This window comes from Mercurialis annua, linkage group LG3, assembly GCF_937616625.2.
Source record: "Mercurialis annua linkage group LG3, ddMerAnnu1.2, whole genome shotgun sequence".
Taxonomy (NCBI): domain Eukaryota; kingdom Viridiplantae; phylum Streptophyta; class Magnoliopsida; order Malpighiales; family Euphorbiaceae; genus Mercurialis; species Mercurialis annua.
The window spans coordinates 60,956,474-60,971,711 of NC_065572.1; the positions used below are offsets into that span (position 1 = coordinate 60,956,474).

The 15,238-nt window shown below is 36.1% G+C and overlaps 1 protein-coding gene across 1 annotated transcript; it reads left to right on the forward strand.

The window, feature by feature from the left end:
* The first annotated feature begins 6,425 nt into the window (after positions 1-6,425).
* Positions 6,426-13,707, forward strand: LOC126673533 (chaperone protein dnaJ 15). Its single transcript, XM_050367709.2, has 12 exons — positions 6,426-6,531; positions 6,754-7,014; positions 8,034-8,157; positions 9,765-9,847; positions 9,924-10,035; positions 10,139-10,243; positions 10,366-10,416; positions 12,382-12,471; positions 12,566-12,674; positions 12,760-12,908; positions 12,993-13,046; positions 13,142-13,707. The coding sequence occupies exons 2-12, from the start codon at positions 6,878-6,880 to the stop codon at positions 13,355-13,357; spliced, it is 1,230 nt and encodes a 409-aa protein (XP_050223666.1). The 5' UTR covers positions 6,426-6,531; positions 6,754-6,877; the 3' UTR covers positions 13,358-13,707.
* Positions 13,708-15,238: the final 1,531 nt, after the last annotated feature.

The following is a 15,238-nucleotide window of genomic DNA, read 5'->3' on the forward strand; positions in this document are numbered from 1 at the left end:
CCTCTGTGCTGCACACAAATTTTAATAATACTTCTTTGAGTTTTTTTTTCCTGGTTTGTTTATCCGATTTTCCTTTTCTTGCTTGTATTTTGCTTAATTCTATGTTGTGTTTTTCGTTGCTTCTCCGTTGATTTATGGAGCGTGTTCCTTTTGTGCCTGTCATTTTCTTTGCTGGCTCCGTTCTTTCCTTGTTTTGTTGTTGCCTTAATGAGTATGCATTTTTGTGTTGTTTTATTATTATTCTTAGGAGATGTGTATCTCCATTTTAGTTGGCTGTTTCCTTAAGGAGATACGTATCTCTTTTTTTTTTGCTGTTACCTTAAGAGATATGTATCTCTTTTTGTTTGGATGTTGCCTTAAGAGATATGTATCTCTTTTGTTTGGCGTTGCCTTAGGAGATGTGTATCTCTTTTGTCGCTTGTTTGTGTGGATTTGTTTGCACCTTCTAATTGTTGCTGCTGTTATTGTTTTTATTTTGCATTTTGCTACTTTGATAAAAAGAGAACTTTGATTTTATTGCGATTGGCATGGAGCTTTTAATCATAACAAAAAAATGAAGGCTACTATCTTTATCCTTTTGGCCTTCGGTCCTTGACTTTCCTCCTACAGTGGTGCTTTACTGTAATACCCCAAAATATTTAATTGTTTAATTGGACCACGTGTCCAGTTTAGAGTCGCAGAAGTGACGATATTGGAAAGTTTTCCGATAAATAAGTTTTAGTAGGTCGGTTTTAGAAAAGATTATTACGGAGAAAATTTATATTATATTTCAATTCTAAAGTTAGAATTGGAATTAAATGGAAAAATGGCGAGAAAAGTCCAAAATAAGGTATAGGGACCAAAGTGGTAATTTAGCCACTTTGTGTCGAAAATAGAAATTTTAGATTTTGACGGGAAAGCAAAAAGAACAAGGATCAAAGTGGCACTTTAGCCGAATTATATAAGAAATGAGAATATGAATTAGAAGCAGAGAGAGAGTTCGAGAGAATTGAAAGAAAACGATCGATACCGTCGTTTCACCGCCGTTTCGCCGTTCGACGTCCTATTCAAGCGATTCAAGTGGCGATCTCTTCAGAATTGAAAGCTCCATCAAGTCCGAGCATCAAATCAAGGTAAATTTCAAGAAATTTGGTTGAAAATTGATATATAGCGGGCTGTTTTGATTAGGATTGAGTTTAGGTTGAAATTTGACGTTTTTGAGGTTATTATGGCGTTTTTGAAGAAACCGAGATATGGGTATTGACTAGGGAAGTGTTTAGTACGTCGGGATTGTGGCGAAACCCCGGAAAAGTTGATTTCCGAGGCTGTGCACATGGTGCACGACCGTGCACCACGGGTGCACGAACGTGGACTAGAAGTACACGAACGTGCACCAAGCAAGGTACACGATCGTGTACCTGAAGTACACGAGCGTGCACTTTTCATGGTGCACGTACGTGTACTGGAAGTACACGAACGTGCACCAGTGAGGTGCACGAACGTTCACTTGGTTGCACGATCGTGTACCTACCGAAGGGCACGCCCGTGCACCCTAACTCGCCTCCACGCGTATGCAAGCTGTAATTGACCTAGGTGTGTGACGTTTTGAGTAATTTGACTCTAAAGGACAGGTTTCGGACTTTGAGAATCATTAATCTCGAGATTAGCTCGACGTTTTAGATAAATAATAATAATGGAAAACGTCAAGGACGTTAAGTGATTCTCAATTATGAGATATGGTATTCGCTAAGTCATCTCTACGACTAGAGATATCGAATACGTAAATAAGTATAAAATGAAACTAAATCCTAAAACTTAAAAGTATTATACGTATAAGAATGCGAGATTTACGTCTAACTATTAACGATTTATCAGACGTGTCAGCGAGTAGTGGAGTCAGTAGAAGCGGACTAGCGAGAGCGTACTATCAGATCGATCATATCATTTTTTGGATTGCGGTCACTGTGAGTTGTATTTTACTTTCACGTATTATATATTATAGTTATTTTATATATATATATATATATATATATATATATATATATATATATAATGTTTATACGCATCGCATTACATATAATTGATTGAAATGTGATATGTTTTATTAATTTATATATATGAGAACTAGTATGCGATCCGAAGAAACTAGCTACCTATTGGGTGTCAATAGGCTGTGTGATCACCAGTATCGAGTCAGTCTAGTATGTTTGCATTTGAGAAATGACTTGACACAGCTGGGAGCTGATGATGATTATGAAATTTACGATTGGGTACATGATTTGATACGAGTGAGTACTCGGCTACGGTGTAGTCCGGAGTCCCCGTATCTAGTGGCTGGGCCACCAGCGAGTTGGACTCGCGATTGATATTTACGATTGGGTTGAATGATAATGATTATTCGAAAAATGTGTCGCATGCTAGGATATTAGTTTCATACGGATCAAATACATGTTTATATGTTTTATATTAATATTTTCTTGAGATGCGATGCTATGTTTCTATATTAATACTGTTAGTAAATGTCAACTCACTCAGTATTTTCCCAAATACTGACCCCTCACCTTTGATGTCTTTCAGGTGCTTAGTTTGTGGACCTAGCTAGAAGCCAATTTTGAAGTCCAGAAGTCAGCTTTATATGTTAGTTTCTGACTTCTGTGAATGCTGCAGTAGTGGTCCTGTGTCAACAGAATAGTAGCCTAGACAGCAGTTCATTTTGATTGTACATATTAACTGCTGATATTGTTTTATATGCTTTTTGTTAGGCTACGTGTTTAGTATATGATCCACGGCCCCAGATGCCGGTGAGATGTTTGAGACACTAACTGATGTATATAGTACCGCGAGGCCAGTTCGTACAGGGTACGGTAACTAGAGCCCGCGAGGTTTTGAAACAGTTAGTGCATATGTTTGATTATATGATATATATATATATATATAAATGTGTTGCTTCCGTTGTTTAATGTTAATTGTTTAATGTATTTATTTATTAACTGCGAAAAATTAATAGTGATTTTAGGCTTGCTACGGGTTCCGGAGCTACCACTCCCGTTCCCTAGCGCCGGTTGCGGCTCAATATTTTGGGTCGTGACATTTATCCCTCTGTCTCTTTCATGGCGATGGTGTAGCATTTGTAAGCTACTTCTTGGTCCCCCTTGACATTGATAACTCCCTCCGCGGTTGGTATTTTCATTATCAGGTAGCGGATGCCGGTGATTGATCTGGAGTCGTGCAGAAATGGCCTTCTTAGTATTCCGTTGTAAGCCAGTGGCATTTCCACAACCGAGAATAATGTTTTGATTTCCTTCGTCTTTCTTCCTCCTCTTCCGAACTCTATCATCAGTTCCGCCAACCCTTTGGGTTGAATAGGCGTTCCTCCGAGCCCTACTATTGGCACCGAGTAGTGTTTGAGCTTTTCTAGTTCTCCGCTGATCCCTTTGAATGTCTCCCACGTCATCAGGTTTATTGTGCTTCCTTCATCCACTAGAAGCTTCATGACCAGGAAGTTGTTGATAATTGCTTCTACCACTAACGCGTCGTTATGTGGTCCTTTTACGTGCGTTCCGTCGTCCGCCGAAAAGGTAACTACATTTGCTATTTCCGTCCTTCTTCTTGTTTGTTCTGCTACCTGTATTATCTCGCCTCTTGATCTTTTTCTCCCCTCTCTTATGCTTCCCCCCAACTATAACGTTGATGAATCCCGCGATTTCTTTCTTCCTTCCCCTCTCCTCTTCCTTTTTCTCATCCATGTCGGTTCCTTCTTTTCGCTGCTCTGTCCTCTTTATGGCTTGTGAACTTTTTTAGTGCTCCTGATTCGATCAGCTTTTCTATCTCCTTCTTCAGATCATATCATTCTTTTGTGTCATGCTCGTAGTCTTCATGGAACTTGCAGTATCGGTTTTCGTCTCTTGTCCCGGTTCTATGGATCATCTTCCTGGGCCATGTCACCAGTGTCCGATTTTCTTTGACCTACATTAGGACAATTGTCCTTGTGGTGTTCAGTGGCGTGAATGCCTCGGCTCTGTCGCCATATCTTGAATGATAATCGCTGGTATACCTGTTGTCGTTCCTCTAGTGGTTGTTCTCTTCATATGGGGTGTATCTGCTGATGCTGCAATGGTTCGTGCCATAATCTTTTCGTCAGTGTGATGATTTGTCTTTGGGAGACGCTCCCCTTGCTTTCCTCCTTTTTCGGCGCATCGCTGGTCTTCTACTTCCTTCCGTCGTCCACGTTGATACATTTCTGAGCTACCGCCATACTTCCTGGTAAGTCTTTGACTTTTTCGAACTTAGCTTGTCCTCTAGCACTCCCATCTGCGTGCCTTTCTTCAGGGCATGTACCACCGTGTCATTGTTCAGGTCTTCGATCTTCATGGCTTCGTTGTTGAATCTTTCAATGTATGCTCTGAGCGTTTCTCCCTCGCCTTGTCTGCACCTGTAGAGTTCTTCCGAGCTTCTTTTGGGTGGGATGTTTGCTGTGTCACTGAGTGTGGTCAGGAATGTCTTGCATCTGGGACGTCCAGTAGGACCATCTTGTTGTAAAACTTGGTGACGTGGCTTTCTGGACATCCGGTTCCGTCGAAGTTGTCGAAGTTGGGTGTCTTGAGTCTCTCTGGCCACTTCTCGGATAGCACGCTTTTTGCCAAGGGTGACTTTCCTTTCGTCATGCTACTAGCTTGGACGTGCTATCTTGACTTTTCTTCGGCTGCTTTCTGCATTGATTCCGAAATGAGCCTTTGAACTTCATTCAGGTCCACGCTGTCTTTCCGTATCTCTGATCGTCTGGGGTGGGCATATCTGTTTCTTCTTTTTCTCCGTCTTCGATCGTGACAACTTCCGGCCCCTTTCCTTCCAGATCGTCGACCATGTGGGGTGTTTTCTCTCCATCGCCCGCTCGTTTCTCGGTTGTATTTCGATTCTTGCCGTTGGGTGTCTATAACCTGATTGACTCAGTTGCTTCTTCGACCATGGTGGCCACTTCTTCTCGGAAACGCCTCATTGCCCCGTCCATCGTGCGGCCCATGGCTTCTTGAAGGCCATGGTTAGACCTGTCTTCCGGGGTGGGTGTCGGACTTCCGAAGCCCTGGAAAAGATTCCGGATCTCTTGGTTGCCCCTGGAGCTATGGGGGTCTGGGGACTATCTTCGGTCGACACTCCAAATCCGCGAGGCAGGGTGCCTTTCTCCTTAACCGCTATTCCCGTTGCGTCTTTGCTGACATCCGCCATCCTCGAATCTGATTAGTGAAATTTGTTCTAGGAGTTCCCACAGACGGCGCCAAATGATAGATCCGGATGTCGGATGTGAGGTTGATATTGACTTTGAGAAAAGGACTTTGGGTATTGAGTATCGGAACTCGCGTATATGACCTCGAAGCTGTTTCTTAAGTCTCTAATAGGACGATAATGATGGTCTAGTGTATGGAGCGTTTGTGTGTTCGGGTTGCGTGTCCCTGAATCCGTGAGTTTGTATCATTTTTATAGTGTTTGTGGCGCGTTTTGTTTTTTCCTTCTTTTCTAGCTGATGTGGGATCTGTGACTCCTTCGTTTTTCCTTTATTTATTCCATCAATAATTTATATATAAACAATAGCCAAATAATGGATTCGAATGAACCTCAATCCTTTAACTTGTCACAGAATATCAAAAGAGTCATTTTTAGAGAATTTTGGTCAAACTGCAAATTGTATTTTTGTATTAAAAACACTCAAAGAGAGTGGAAATGTCACCCTCCTAAAATATGTAAAACCATATCAATTTACCCCTCCAAAATGACTATTTTGATATTTTGTGTCAAATTGAGGGGGTGAATTGATCCTTTTTTATGTACTCCCTCTGTACCAATAGAGTTGTCCATTTTACCTTTATCACACAATTTAAGAAAAACAATTATTGTTTATAGGTTTTGTAAAAATTTCTTATTTTTCTTCCCTATTTAATATATGGTCTACTTGCAATTTACTTTCAATTTATTTATTATTGGATTTTAAATAGGGGCAATATACGAAAATTAAGTGTAAAAGTTAATTACTTTTTGAAAGTGGACAAGCGTTTTAACTCAAAGTGGACAACTCTATTGAAACGGAGGGAGTATATAATTGAATTATTTTTAATAGATAACCTACAAAAATATTTTAATAAAAATTTCTTACTATTAAATAACTTAATAAAAGCCCGCATGTGTTTAATCTATTAGTCTAAATTTCAGCTATCTAAGTGTCAAGGTCGTTTGTTCGAATTCCGACTACGTGCTTTTTTAATATGGAGTGATTGAGATTGAATTGTTGGCCATTATAATCCGAAATTATCATGTATGTGAACTTGCAGACAGTTCAAGTCCAGAAATTAGGCAATAATATTGAATATCAACTCAGTCGAGTGAGTCTTCGTCACCAAAAACAAATTGCTTAATATAAAAAAAAAGTTAAAAAATAAAATAGAAAACAAAAAGGCAAATAGCATGATGTCAGAAAACAGGTGAAAGAAAGAAAGAGCTGAATAACGAACAACGTTAAACAAAAAATAATTAAAACACCGTCACTCACATTTCATCAAATTTGTAAGTTTCAGAAACTGTAATTATCATCAGATCTCCTTATCATAATTTCAGTTTCTTAATCAATTAACATTTGCTATTTTCAATTTGACCTTTTTATTTTCTCGAGAAAAAAGAGCGATCCGAAGAAACTTTTAAATTAAAAAACTGCTTTGAATTTTGGGCGATTTTAAAAACAATTCATATACTGTTCTTTGTTTCTTGATTTTAAATTTCTTCTTGCAGGATATGATATGATACGTAAATAGGAAAAATTAGGGATTGCTAGATTTTGTTTCTGTTGAATCCACAAATTTACAGCTGCAACGGCGACATTTTGGTTGGCTTGGGGTTAGGGTTAGGGTTAGGGATGGGATCGAAGAAGACGGAGACTACTACATCAACAGCAGCTCCGGTACTAAGAAGAGATCCTTATGAGGTTTTATCGGTTTCGAAAGATGCTACTGACCAGGAGATTAAAACTGCTTATCGAAAATTAGCACTCAAGTAAGTTGTTCTCTTACTTTTAATTTTCACCTCTATTATTATATGAGCATTCTGTTTTCTTTTTGGTTGGGATTGCTGAATTTGTGAAATTAAGTTAGTTGTTAGTTTGATTATATGGCAGCTGTTTAGATGAATTAATTAGCTACTGATTTATGAATACTCGTTCGCGGTGTCACCCTGGAGTGTCATTTTAAGATGGAATATCTTGAATCGCGTAAGGATTTAGCTAAGATTTTCCGTGCTTTTTGGGAAGATTATTTGGATTAAGAAAGCAAGTTAATATGTCCCACCTTGCTCATTCTGTGATTTTATCGGATTGTCCAAAATGGCAGTCATGGATGTCGCGTGGCTAATAGAAGAAATTTAAATCCATGAGATTGGAAATTGTTGGAGGAAAGGATTAGGGAAAGATGATAAAGACATTCATTTTTATTGGTTCTAAAATGTTAAGGCAAACAAAGCATAAGCTGTGAAGGAGATGTTTGATTTAAACTTGGTTATACTTATTGGCAGATTTGAAAATTACCCTGCTTAAGCTATTGTCTTTCTCATGTCTTCTGCTCTACCAATTGATCCAAGTGACATAAGGCACCTGTCCTTCTGTGTATGATTTATCATTCATTTCCATTTCGTTTGTTCCAGAGCTACTTTGCTGTATAGAGTAATGGTTTTAATTTTTATTTGTTTGGAGTTGGAGGTAACTGGCACACAATTGTACTCATTTTAAAATTGGATGTGTATGGACACTGTCCATTGTTATTCAGCTGTCAGTTTGGCTGATGTATTCACATGTATACTTATTTCACATATCCATCACCTTGGATTTAGGACATCAATGAAGTCACATATGTACTATTTCTGAGTTAAAATATGTTTTAAAACGTATTTTATCAGTGTTTTTTCAAGTCTATTTTACAGCAGTCAAATTATTGGTAAGATAGTCTCTCATTCAATGGAAAAGATACTATTACTTTTTGTCGTAATAGTTAATCATTGTACTTAATATACATTATCGGCAGATATCATCCAGACAAGAATGCCAGCAATCCTGAAGCCTCTGAGCTTTTCAAGGAGGTTGCATATTCTTACAGCATCTTATCTGACCCAGAAAAGAGAAGGCAGTATGATATTGCTGGGTTTGAGGTATCTTCTTCAGCTCCTTTTTCACCCTTTTTTCATTGTTTTGTTTCTTCTCTCTTATTTATGACATCATCTATGTTTGGTTGTGTAAAATTCCTTCTAGTTTTATTCTCTGTTGGAGTTAAAAGACACGAACATGCGTGAGGCTAAAAATTCCATAAATAGTCATAGCTCCTGTTCTTATTGCTCTGAAAATTCTGACTAAACCTTTTTCCAATGGCATATGCTTTATTTCTGAACACTTTTCTCATTTTCATTTGCTGAAGTGTTATAAATCAAAGGAGAAGATCATTTTCTTTAATGTGAGGTTGTTCACTGAGATCATCAGGCCGTTGCTCTTCTATTTGAGATAACCAATATTAAAATGTGACTTGGAAACAGAATGTGGATGCCCTCTAATTATGCACTTTCTCTCCCTCTGCCCCACACCCTCCTGCTCGGTTAAGTTTTGAACATTAATAGGAATAGTCTACTAGAACAAAATTGTGACAGATCATGAAGTTGTTAAAGCTAATGAGTCGAAATGTAGTAAAATTGACAGGTTTTTTTAGACCCAAATCCAAAGTTATACAACTCCAGCAACCAGCCTGCTACTGTTTTTATTGTGGGCAAGTCACAAGAAAATGATGAGAATTGTGGTCACTGGTCAATAGTTTGCAAGTAAAGATATTGGGGGCTGTTTGGAGCATATAGAATGATGCCTGGTTGTTTAGGGAACAAAAAGTTCGGCATTCAGCCCTTCCCAAATCAAGATAATTTACATTTCACATTATCTAAATCATACAATGAGAAACTAAATTAGACATTTATATATACTATCCATTGTTCAGAAAGGACACAAGATCCTAAGTAAGTAAGATAGCTGCACTCACTAGATTACAAGCAAATGAAGTCCTAAATAAAAAATTCATGATGAAGATCAAAAGTTTCCAATTTCTTCAACATGTACTTAGGAAGTCAAAAGTTGTTCCTACAGAAAACTATACAAAAAATTTGAATTCTTAAAGTTGAAGCATTAATGAGAATAACTTCTGAACCTGTTTTTGTTGGATTGCATTTGCGATTGCTGTCTAAATTGGGTTATTAGTTAAATCTGGCTGCTGGCACACTAAAGTTGTAAGTCTTTTTTTCCTGATATCTCAAGTTAGTAATCAAATGTGGAGCTTAGTAGCTCTAGCATAAATAAAACAAACCTAATCAATTGTAAGAAGGATGCAATGCAAAATAAACTAAAAAGTAATGACAAGCTTAAAATCAAAAAGATAAATGCATAACTAGCAGCAGACCCCACATTATTTGTGCCACACAACTATCTTTTTATTGCCCTTATTCTTTGCGTACAGACGTTCTTACTGAGAAATGGCATCACATGATATTAACGTGGTCCATCTTCATTCAGTGTCATAGGGCATGTTTTCTGTCAGTGTTTTGGATTGAGAGATTTGATTTTAATTTTGTTTCATAAAATGGTTTTACTTGTTACTTGTGCTTGTAGTTCTCAATTACACAGTCTATGCAAGATTTCTTGACTGCTCACTATCACTTCTGTTCTGTTCTGCATATTTGCGCAATATTTATTTTTCTAGAATGTAACTTTCAACTCTTGACAGGCTCTTGATACTGAAAGCATTGATATGGAAATTGACTTATCTAATCTCGGTACTGTGAATACGGTATTTGCTGCATTATTCAGGTGAGCTTGAGTTGCAAGCATATGGAACTTGTATTTTGAGTTAGCAAATTTAAGTCTCTCATTCCATTCTCTACAGTAAGCTTGGTGTTCCTATCAAAACTACAATATCTGCTAATGTTCTTGAAGAAGCTCTTAATGGAACCGTCACAATCAGACCCCTTCCTATTGGAACATCAGTTAGTGGGAAGGTGCTTGGTTCTTATTAATCTTAATTTTTATCTTTACTTCTATCATTTTCCATCAAGATCCTTATCTCTGTATTCATCTTGCTTTTGTTTTGTCACGTTGCAGGTGGACAAGCAATGCGCTCACTTCTTTGGTGTAACAATAAATGACCAACAAGCAGAGTCGGGGATTGTTGTACGAGTAACTTCAACTGCACAAAGCAAATTTAAGGTTATCTGAATTACAATGTAACGGAGGAATATTAACACACCACATGTTCTATCCTCTTATTTCCTTTTTAGATTTTCTGTCTTTATGCAGATGTTAAAGTCTGTTACTTGTATAATTTTCAGTTACTGTACTTTGAACAAGATGCCAATGCTGGCTATGGTTTGGCTTTACAGGTATTAATTACTTCTCTTTATTTTCTTTTTTATTTTCATTTTCTACTCTAATCTAATCCCTCTACCCTACGCTGCCTCCTCCCAATAAATCAACTCTCTCCATAAGTTAGCAGGTCTCATCTTACATATATGAATGGAAGGATGACATGATACAGCAATAGCTGAATTGGTGGTATAGGATTCCTGTATGGTCTATCACCAAATGCTATAATTACTGCTTAGATTCTGTGTACTGATTATTTGAATTTGCAAGCATACTGATAGACATAACTATAGTGTTACAATGTCTTGTGTATTCATCCATACTTCCATATGAGGTTGGTTCCACAATTGTTACCTCAACTCTGCACTTCGCTGCACCTCACACCTAGCCATGGCTTTGACAACTATGTTGCTAGTTAGAGTAGAATGTTTCTTTTATTCTTCACCTTCATCTATGTATCCTTGTCATATATGCATATTGGATACTTAAGATGGATAAAATACTTGAATATGATTCTATATGAGAAGTGAACAAACCCTTTTTTTGTATCAGTATCTTGGACCAATACCTTTTTATGAGTAATTTATGCATTTCAAATCCCTGTCCATTTTATGGAGCTTTGGGATGGTGATATGTAAGTCTACACTACATATATCTACTTTTAAATGTAAGTCTTGAATATTGATACTTTTTCACTCTTTGATGAGGACACATTAACTTAATTTCCAGACAGTGATGATTGGAACGATGTTCAATCCAAAATGGGCATACAGACATGGAAAACATGGAATCAGGAATAATGTTTATCAGGTTTAAAGTAAAGAATGTTAGGAACTCCTTTATTAGGTCGTTTCATTCTTGACATTGCTTAGCTTAGATATATTCATTTAAACCTTATCCCTTCGATAATTTAGTAGATCTTGCCTAGGAATATGAAACTTGACTGAAGAATTCCTGATGCAATGGTGAAATCAGTCTCTTTGTTTTAGAGATGGTGTGACTATTTGAGATGAGCTTCTTGTATCAGATAAATTAAACTAATATTCTCAGAGACAACTCAATATGAGCATGGGGGGCAAAATTGAGGTCAATTATACATTTCCTAGGTGTGATGATGAATTGAATTGCTTTATCAGGAAGATAGTGTGCCTCCTGTCCTTTTATTTGATCTTTGACTCTGCATCAGGTCAGTTGAGCTCATTTTCAAAGAGGATTTATTGATTTTTCTAGTCGGTGATAACTTGTATATTTCTGATTGTGTTGCTACCGAGGACCTGCGATGGAGATCTAATTTGTTTGGGTAGAAACTCTTTATAGTGAACGTTCTGGATTGAATTTTCATAAGTAGGAAGTTTGTCTAGTTGCAAGAACAGACGGATGTTTGTTGGTTACTACTTGTAGATGCTTTTTGGCAGAGTTCCTGAAGAAGGAAGAAAAATAGACAAAAACATGATTTCTGTTTTTCTTTCCAACTACAATAATGGTTGATAAAGAGTTAAAATGTCTGCATGATTCTAAGGAAAACATTGTTAGGTTGCTTTCTCATTTCTTCATGAGATTGTAAAGTTTCTCAAGCACCAAAGTTTGATTACTTGATCCTAGTGATTTTGTTTCTCGCAAAGGTAGTCTCTTTCAATTTTTGTAATCATGTTCTCCTGTCAGTCGCATCTTTAGGTTTCCCTGTGTGTTTATTCTGAGTAAATTTATGGCAAAAGTAATGGCAAGGTTGTGGACTAACATTGAACAGCTTTTGTCGATTTATATGAATTTTTCTTTTGCTCCGATGCATCATCATAATCATGTGGAAAATTATGGATTGTTTTTTGAGTTTGTTATATAAAAATTGGACATGCATCTGAATTATTTCACAAACTTCTTTGTCCTGTCAACTATTGGTTAGTTTGGCTGTCATAATAAATACTTTTTGGATTGGCTAATGGACATGAATTCTTCAATTCTATTATTTTATCATCTCTGTTCAGGAAGATAGCGAGAAGACTGGCAAGGTGACTTCTGCAGGAATGTATTTCTTACATTTTCAAGTGTACAGAATGGACTCAACTGTGAATGCTGTATGACGTCCTGTCTCATCACCTTACTTCTATTATACAAATCTTTTTCTTCTGAAGTTGCATAAAGTAATTTTTTTCATACATGGTTTTGCAGCTATCCATAGCCAAGGATCCTGATTCTGCTTTCTTTAAAAGATTGGATGGCCTGCAACCTTGTGAGGTTTCAGAACTAAAAGCTGGCACTCATATATTTGCTGTTTATGGTCAGAACCATTTACTTTGTGCTTGATTTTCGGTATTTTCTTACAGAATTTTCATTTGCCTGACATTTTTCTGAAATTTTATCAGGAGATAATTTTTTCAAAACTGCTACCTACGTAATAGAGGCACTTTGTGCAAAAACATATGAGGATACCACGGAGAAGCTCAAGGATGTTGAAGCACAAATTTTAAGAAAAAGAATTGAGCTACGCCAATTTGAAACGGAATACAGGAAGGTAAAATTATTTATATTTAGTTTCATTACATCAGGTTATTTAGTTATATACTTGTCCATGAAGCTCCATTGGTGTCTTCTGTAGGCTTTGGCCCGCTTTCAAGAGGTGACAAACCGATACAGCCAGGAAAAAGTTTCTGTAAGTTTCGAAACCTTGATGACTAGGTGTTTTCATGTTTGTTTACAATTTTTCCTGACATTACACGACATTGTTTTTGCCGTTGCTCCACATAGGTGGATGAATTGCTGAAGCAGCGAGACAGCATACATGCTTCATTCACCGTAACCAAAACAGTCAGTAATTTGACCAACGGAAGTACAAGCAAAGTTCTCGGTGAAGATTCGAAAGGTGAGAGTCCGGGGGAAGACGGAAGTGATGGAAAGGATAAATCAGCGAAAAAGAAATGGTTCAACTTGAACATGAAAGGGTCTGATAAAAAGCTTGGTTGAAACTGAAAGGTTCTTTCAGGTGATTTTGCATTTGCTTTATATAGATTTGATTGCGTTAACGATATTCGCATTTAATATTTGAACCACCATCTTCTTCATGCAAAAGTTTGTAGTTTATTATCTGTTCCATTTTTTCTATTATTAGGGTTTTTCTTTTTCCCCCCTTCTTCATGGTGGTTCTTTCTATGGCATGTTTTAATTACGATTATTGATGGGGAGTTTCAGTGTTTGAAAGTGTATGTAAAACTTCAATTCATATATTGGTAAAGTGCATTTCTTGTCTTAGCTCATATAGGAAACTTAACATATGTTGTAATTTTGTTTTTTTAATAAATCATTCATTTTGTTTATAGCTGATGTGCATTCCAGACTTAGCTGGCTGGTAGTTCTTTTGTTTTTGCTTATGTTTTTGGTCAATTTAGTTTTATCTTAATTATCCGGCCTAATGTCTTAAAAATTTCCGACCTTTTATCCCTTTTTCAATCTTACCTTGACGTTGAAAATCAGTCAATTTTACGCTATTTTGTATTTTTTTATTTCAATTGTACCATGAAACATAAAATTAATCTTTTTTTATTTGGTAAAAATTCAAATTTTTTTCTAAATTGACCCTTTTTGAATTAGATTAACTTTTTATATTAAATTTACCATTTTTGAAGAACTTTTTTGAATTTTTATCAAATAAAATTAGGTTAATTTTATGCTTCAGGGTACATTTGAAAAAAGTGTAAAGTAGGGTAAAATTGACAAATTTTCAATGTCAAGATATGATTGAAAAGGGGATGAAAGGTCGGGTTTTTTTTAAGGCATTAAGCCTAATTATCTTTCTTTTTTTTACCAATTTCAATAGGTTATTTTAATTCCATTTAGTATGTACATTTTTGAAATTTTTAATTTCTAATGTCCAATAAATTAAGATATATATTGGATTTGGATTTTACTTCTTAGATTTCAATCAATTCAAATAAAGAGAATTGGGCTATTAATGAATAAGTGACGATATAAATGAGTTATACCTCAAATGGTATAAACGCTAGACATTATTCTGCTAAGGTCGTAAGTTCAATCTCCGTTGCAAGTTCAATTTCTTTCACTATTTCGATGATAAAAATATAAAGTAAATAGAACACGACTGCCATAAGCCTTTAAATTATATATAAATTTATTTTTCTCTTTAGTAGTTGAATGTGATATAAAATATGCAAGAAATGGATTGAGTGGAAGCATTACATCAATTTGGCTCCATCATTCAAGCATTTTGTTCGATAAGAATCCTCATGACAAGAGATTGACAATTGCTTTCAGGTTCTGGAAACAGCCTTTTTAATTTTTATTTTAGTCAACTAATGTTAGTGGGATCATTTGATTAGTGAAATCTATACCAGTATTCAGTATTTATATATGTAGCTTACGCATAAAAAAACTTATTTTTCTCAACTAGAGTTTTAGCATTTTAATGATAAGTGAGTAGATGTTCAACTACTCAAGTCATCTTCAAGTTGCTTATTATACTTTTGTTTCAGTTACAATTATTTTTTCAAAAGTTCTACTTATAATGGACTTTCATCAATTGTAGATTTAGTACATTCATCTAAAGAACCAATAGGTTAAAATGTAAACGAAGATGAAGAGAGATTGGTCTATTCAGCAGGAAAAGTCGATTTTTTTTCGGTTTTTTCTTATCAATTCTAATAAAAAAAATCTAACTTTATCGTTGTAGTCTAATTTTGATTAATCCGGCCTATACTCAATTTAAAGGTTATTCAAATTTGTTTAACCTATTCAACTCTAACAGCTTTTAAATTTCGTCAATTGTATCCTAATTCTACTAAGTACCTTTCAATTGAAAAAAGTAAAATTTAATTAAAATTGGAAATTTTC

Bases quoted from the DNA above. Each gene is read 5' to 3' on its own strand.
- LOC126673533 (XM_050367709.2), top strand. From the start codon at position 6,878: ATGGGATCGAAGAAGACGGAGACTACTACATCAACAGCAGCTCCGGTA. The intron at 8,158-9,764 runs GTATCTTCTTCA...AACTCTTGACAG, and splicing joins ATGATATTGCTGGGTTTGAG to GCTCTTGATACTGAAAGCAT. The intron at 12,909-12,992 runs GTAAAATTATTT...TGTCTTCTGTAG, and splicing joins TTGAAACGGAATACAGGAAG to GCTTTGGCCCGCTTTCAAGA.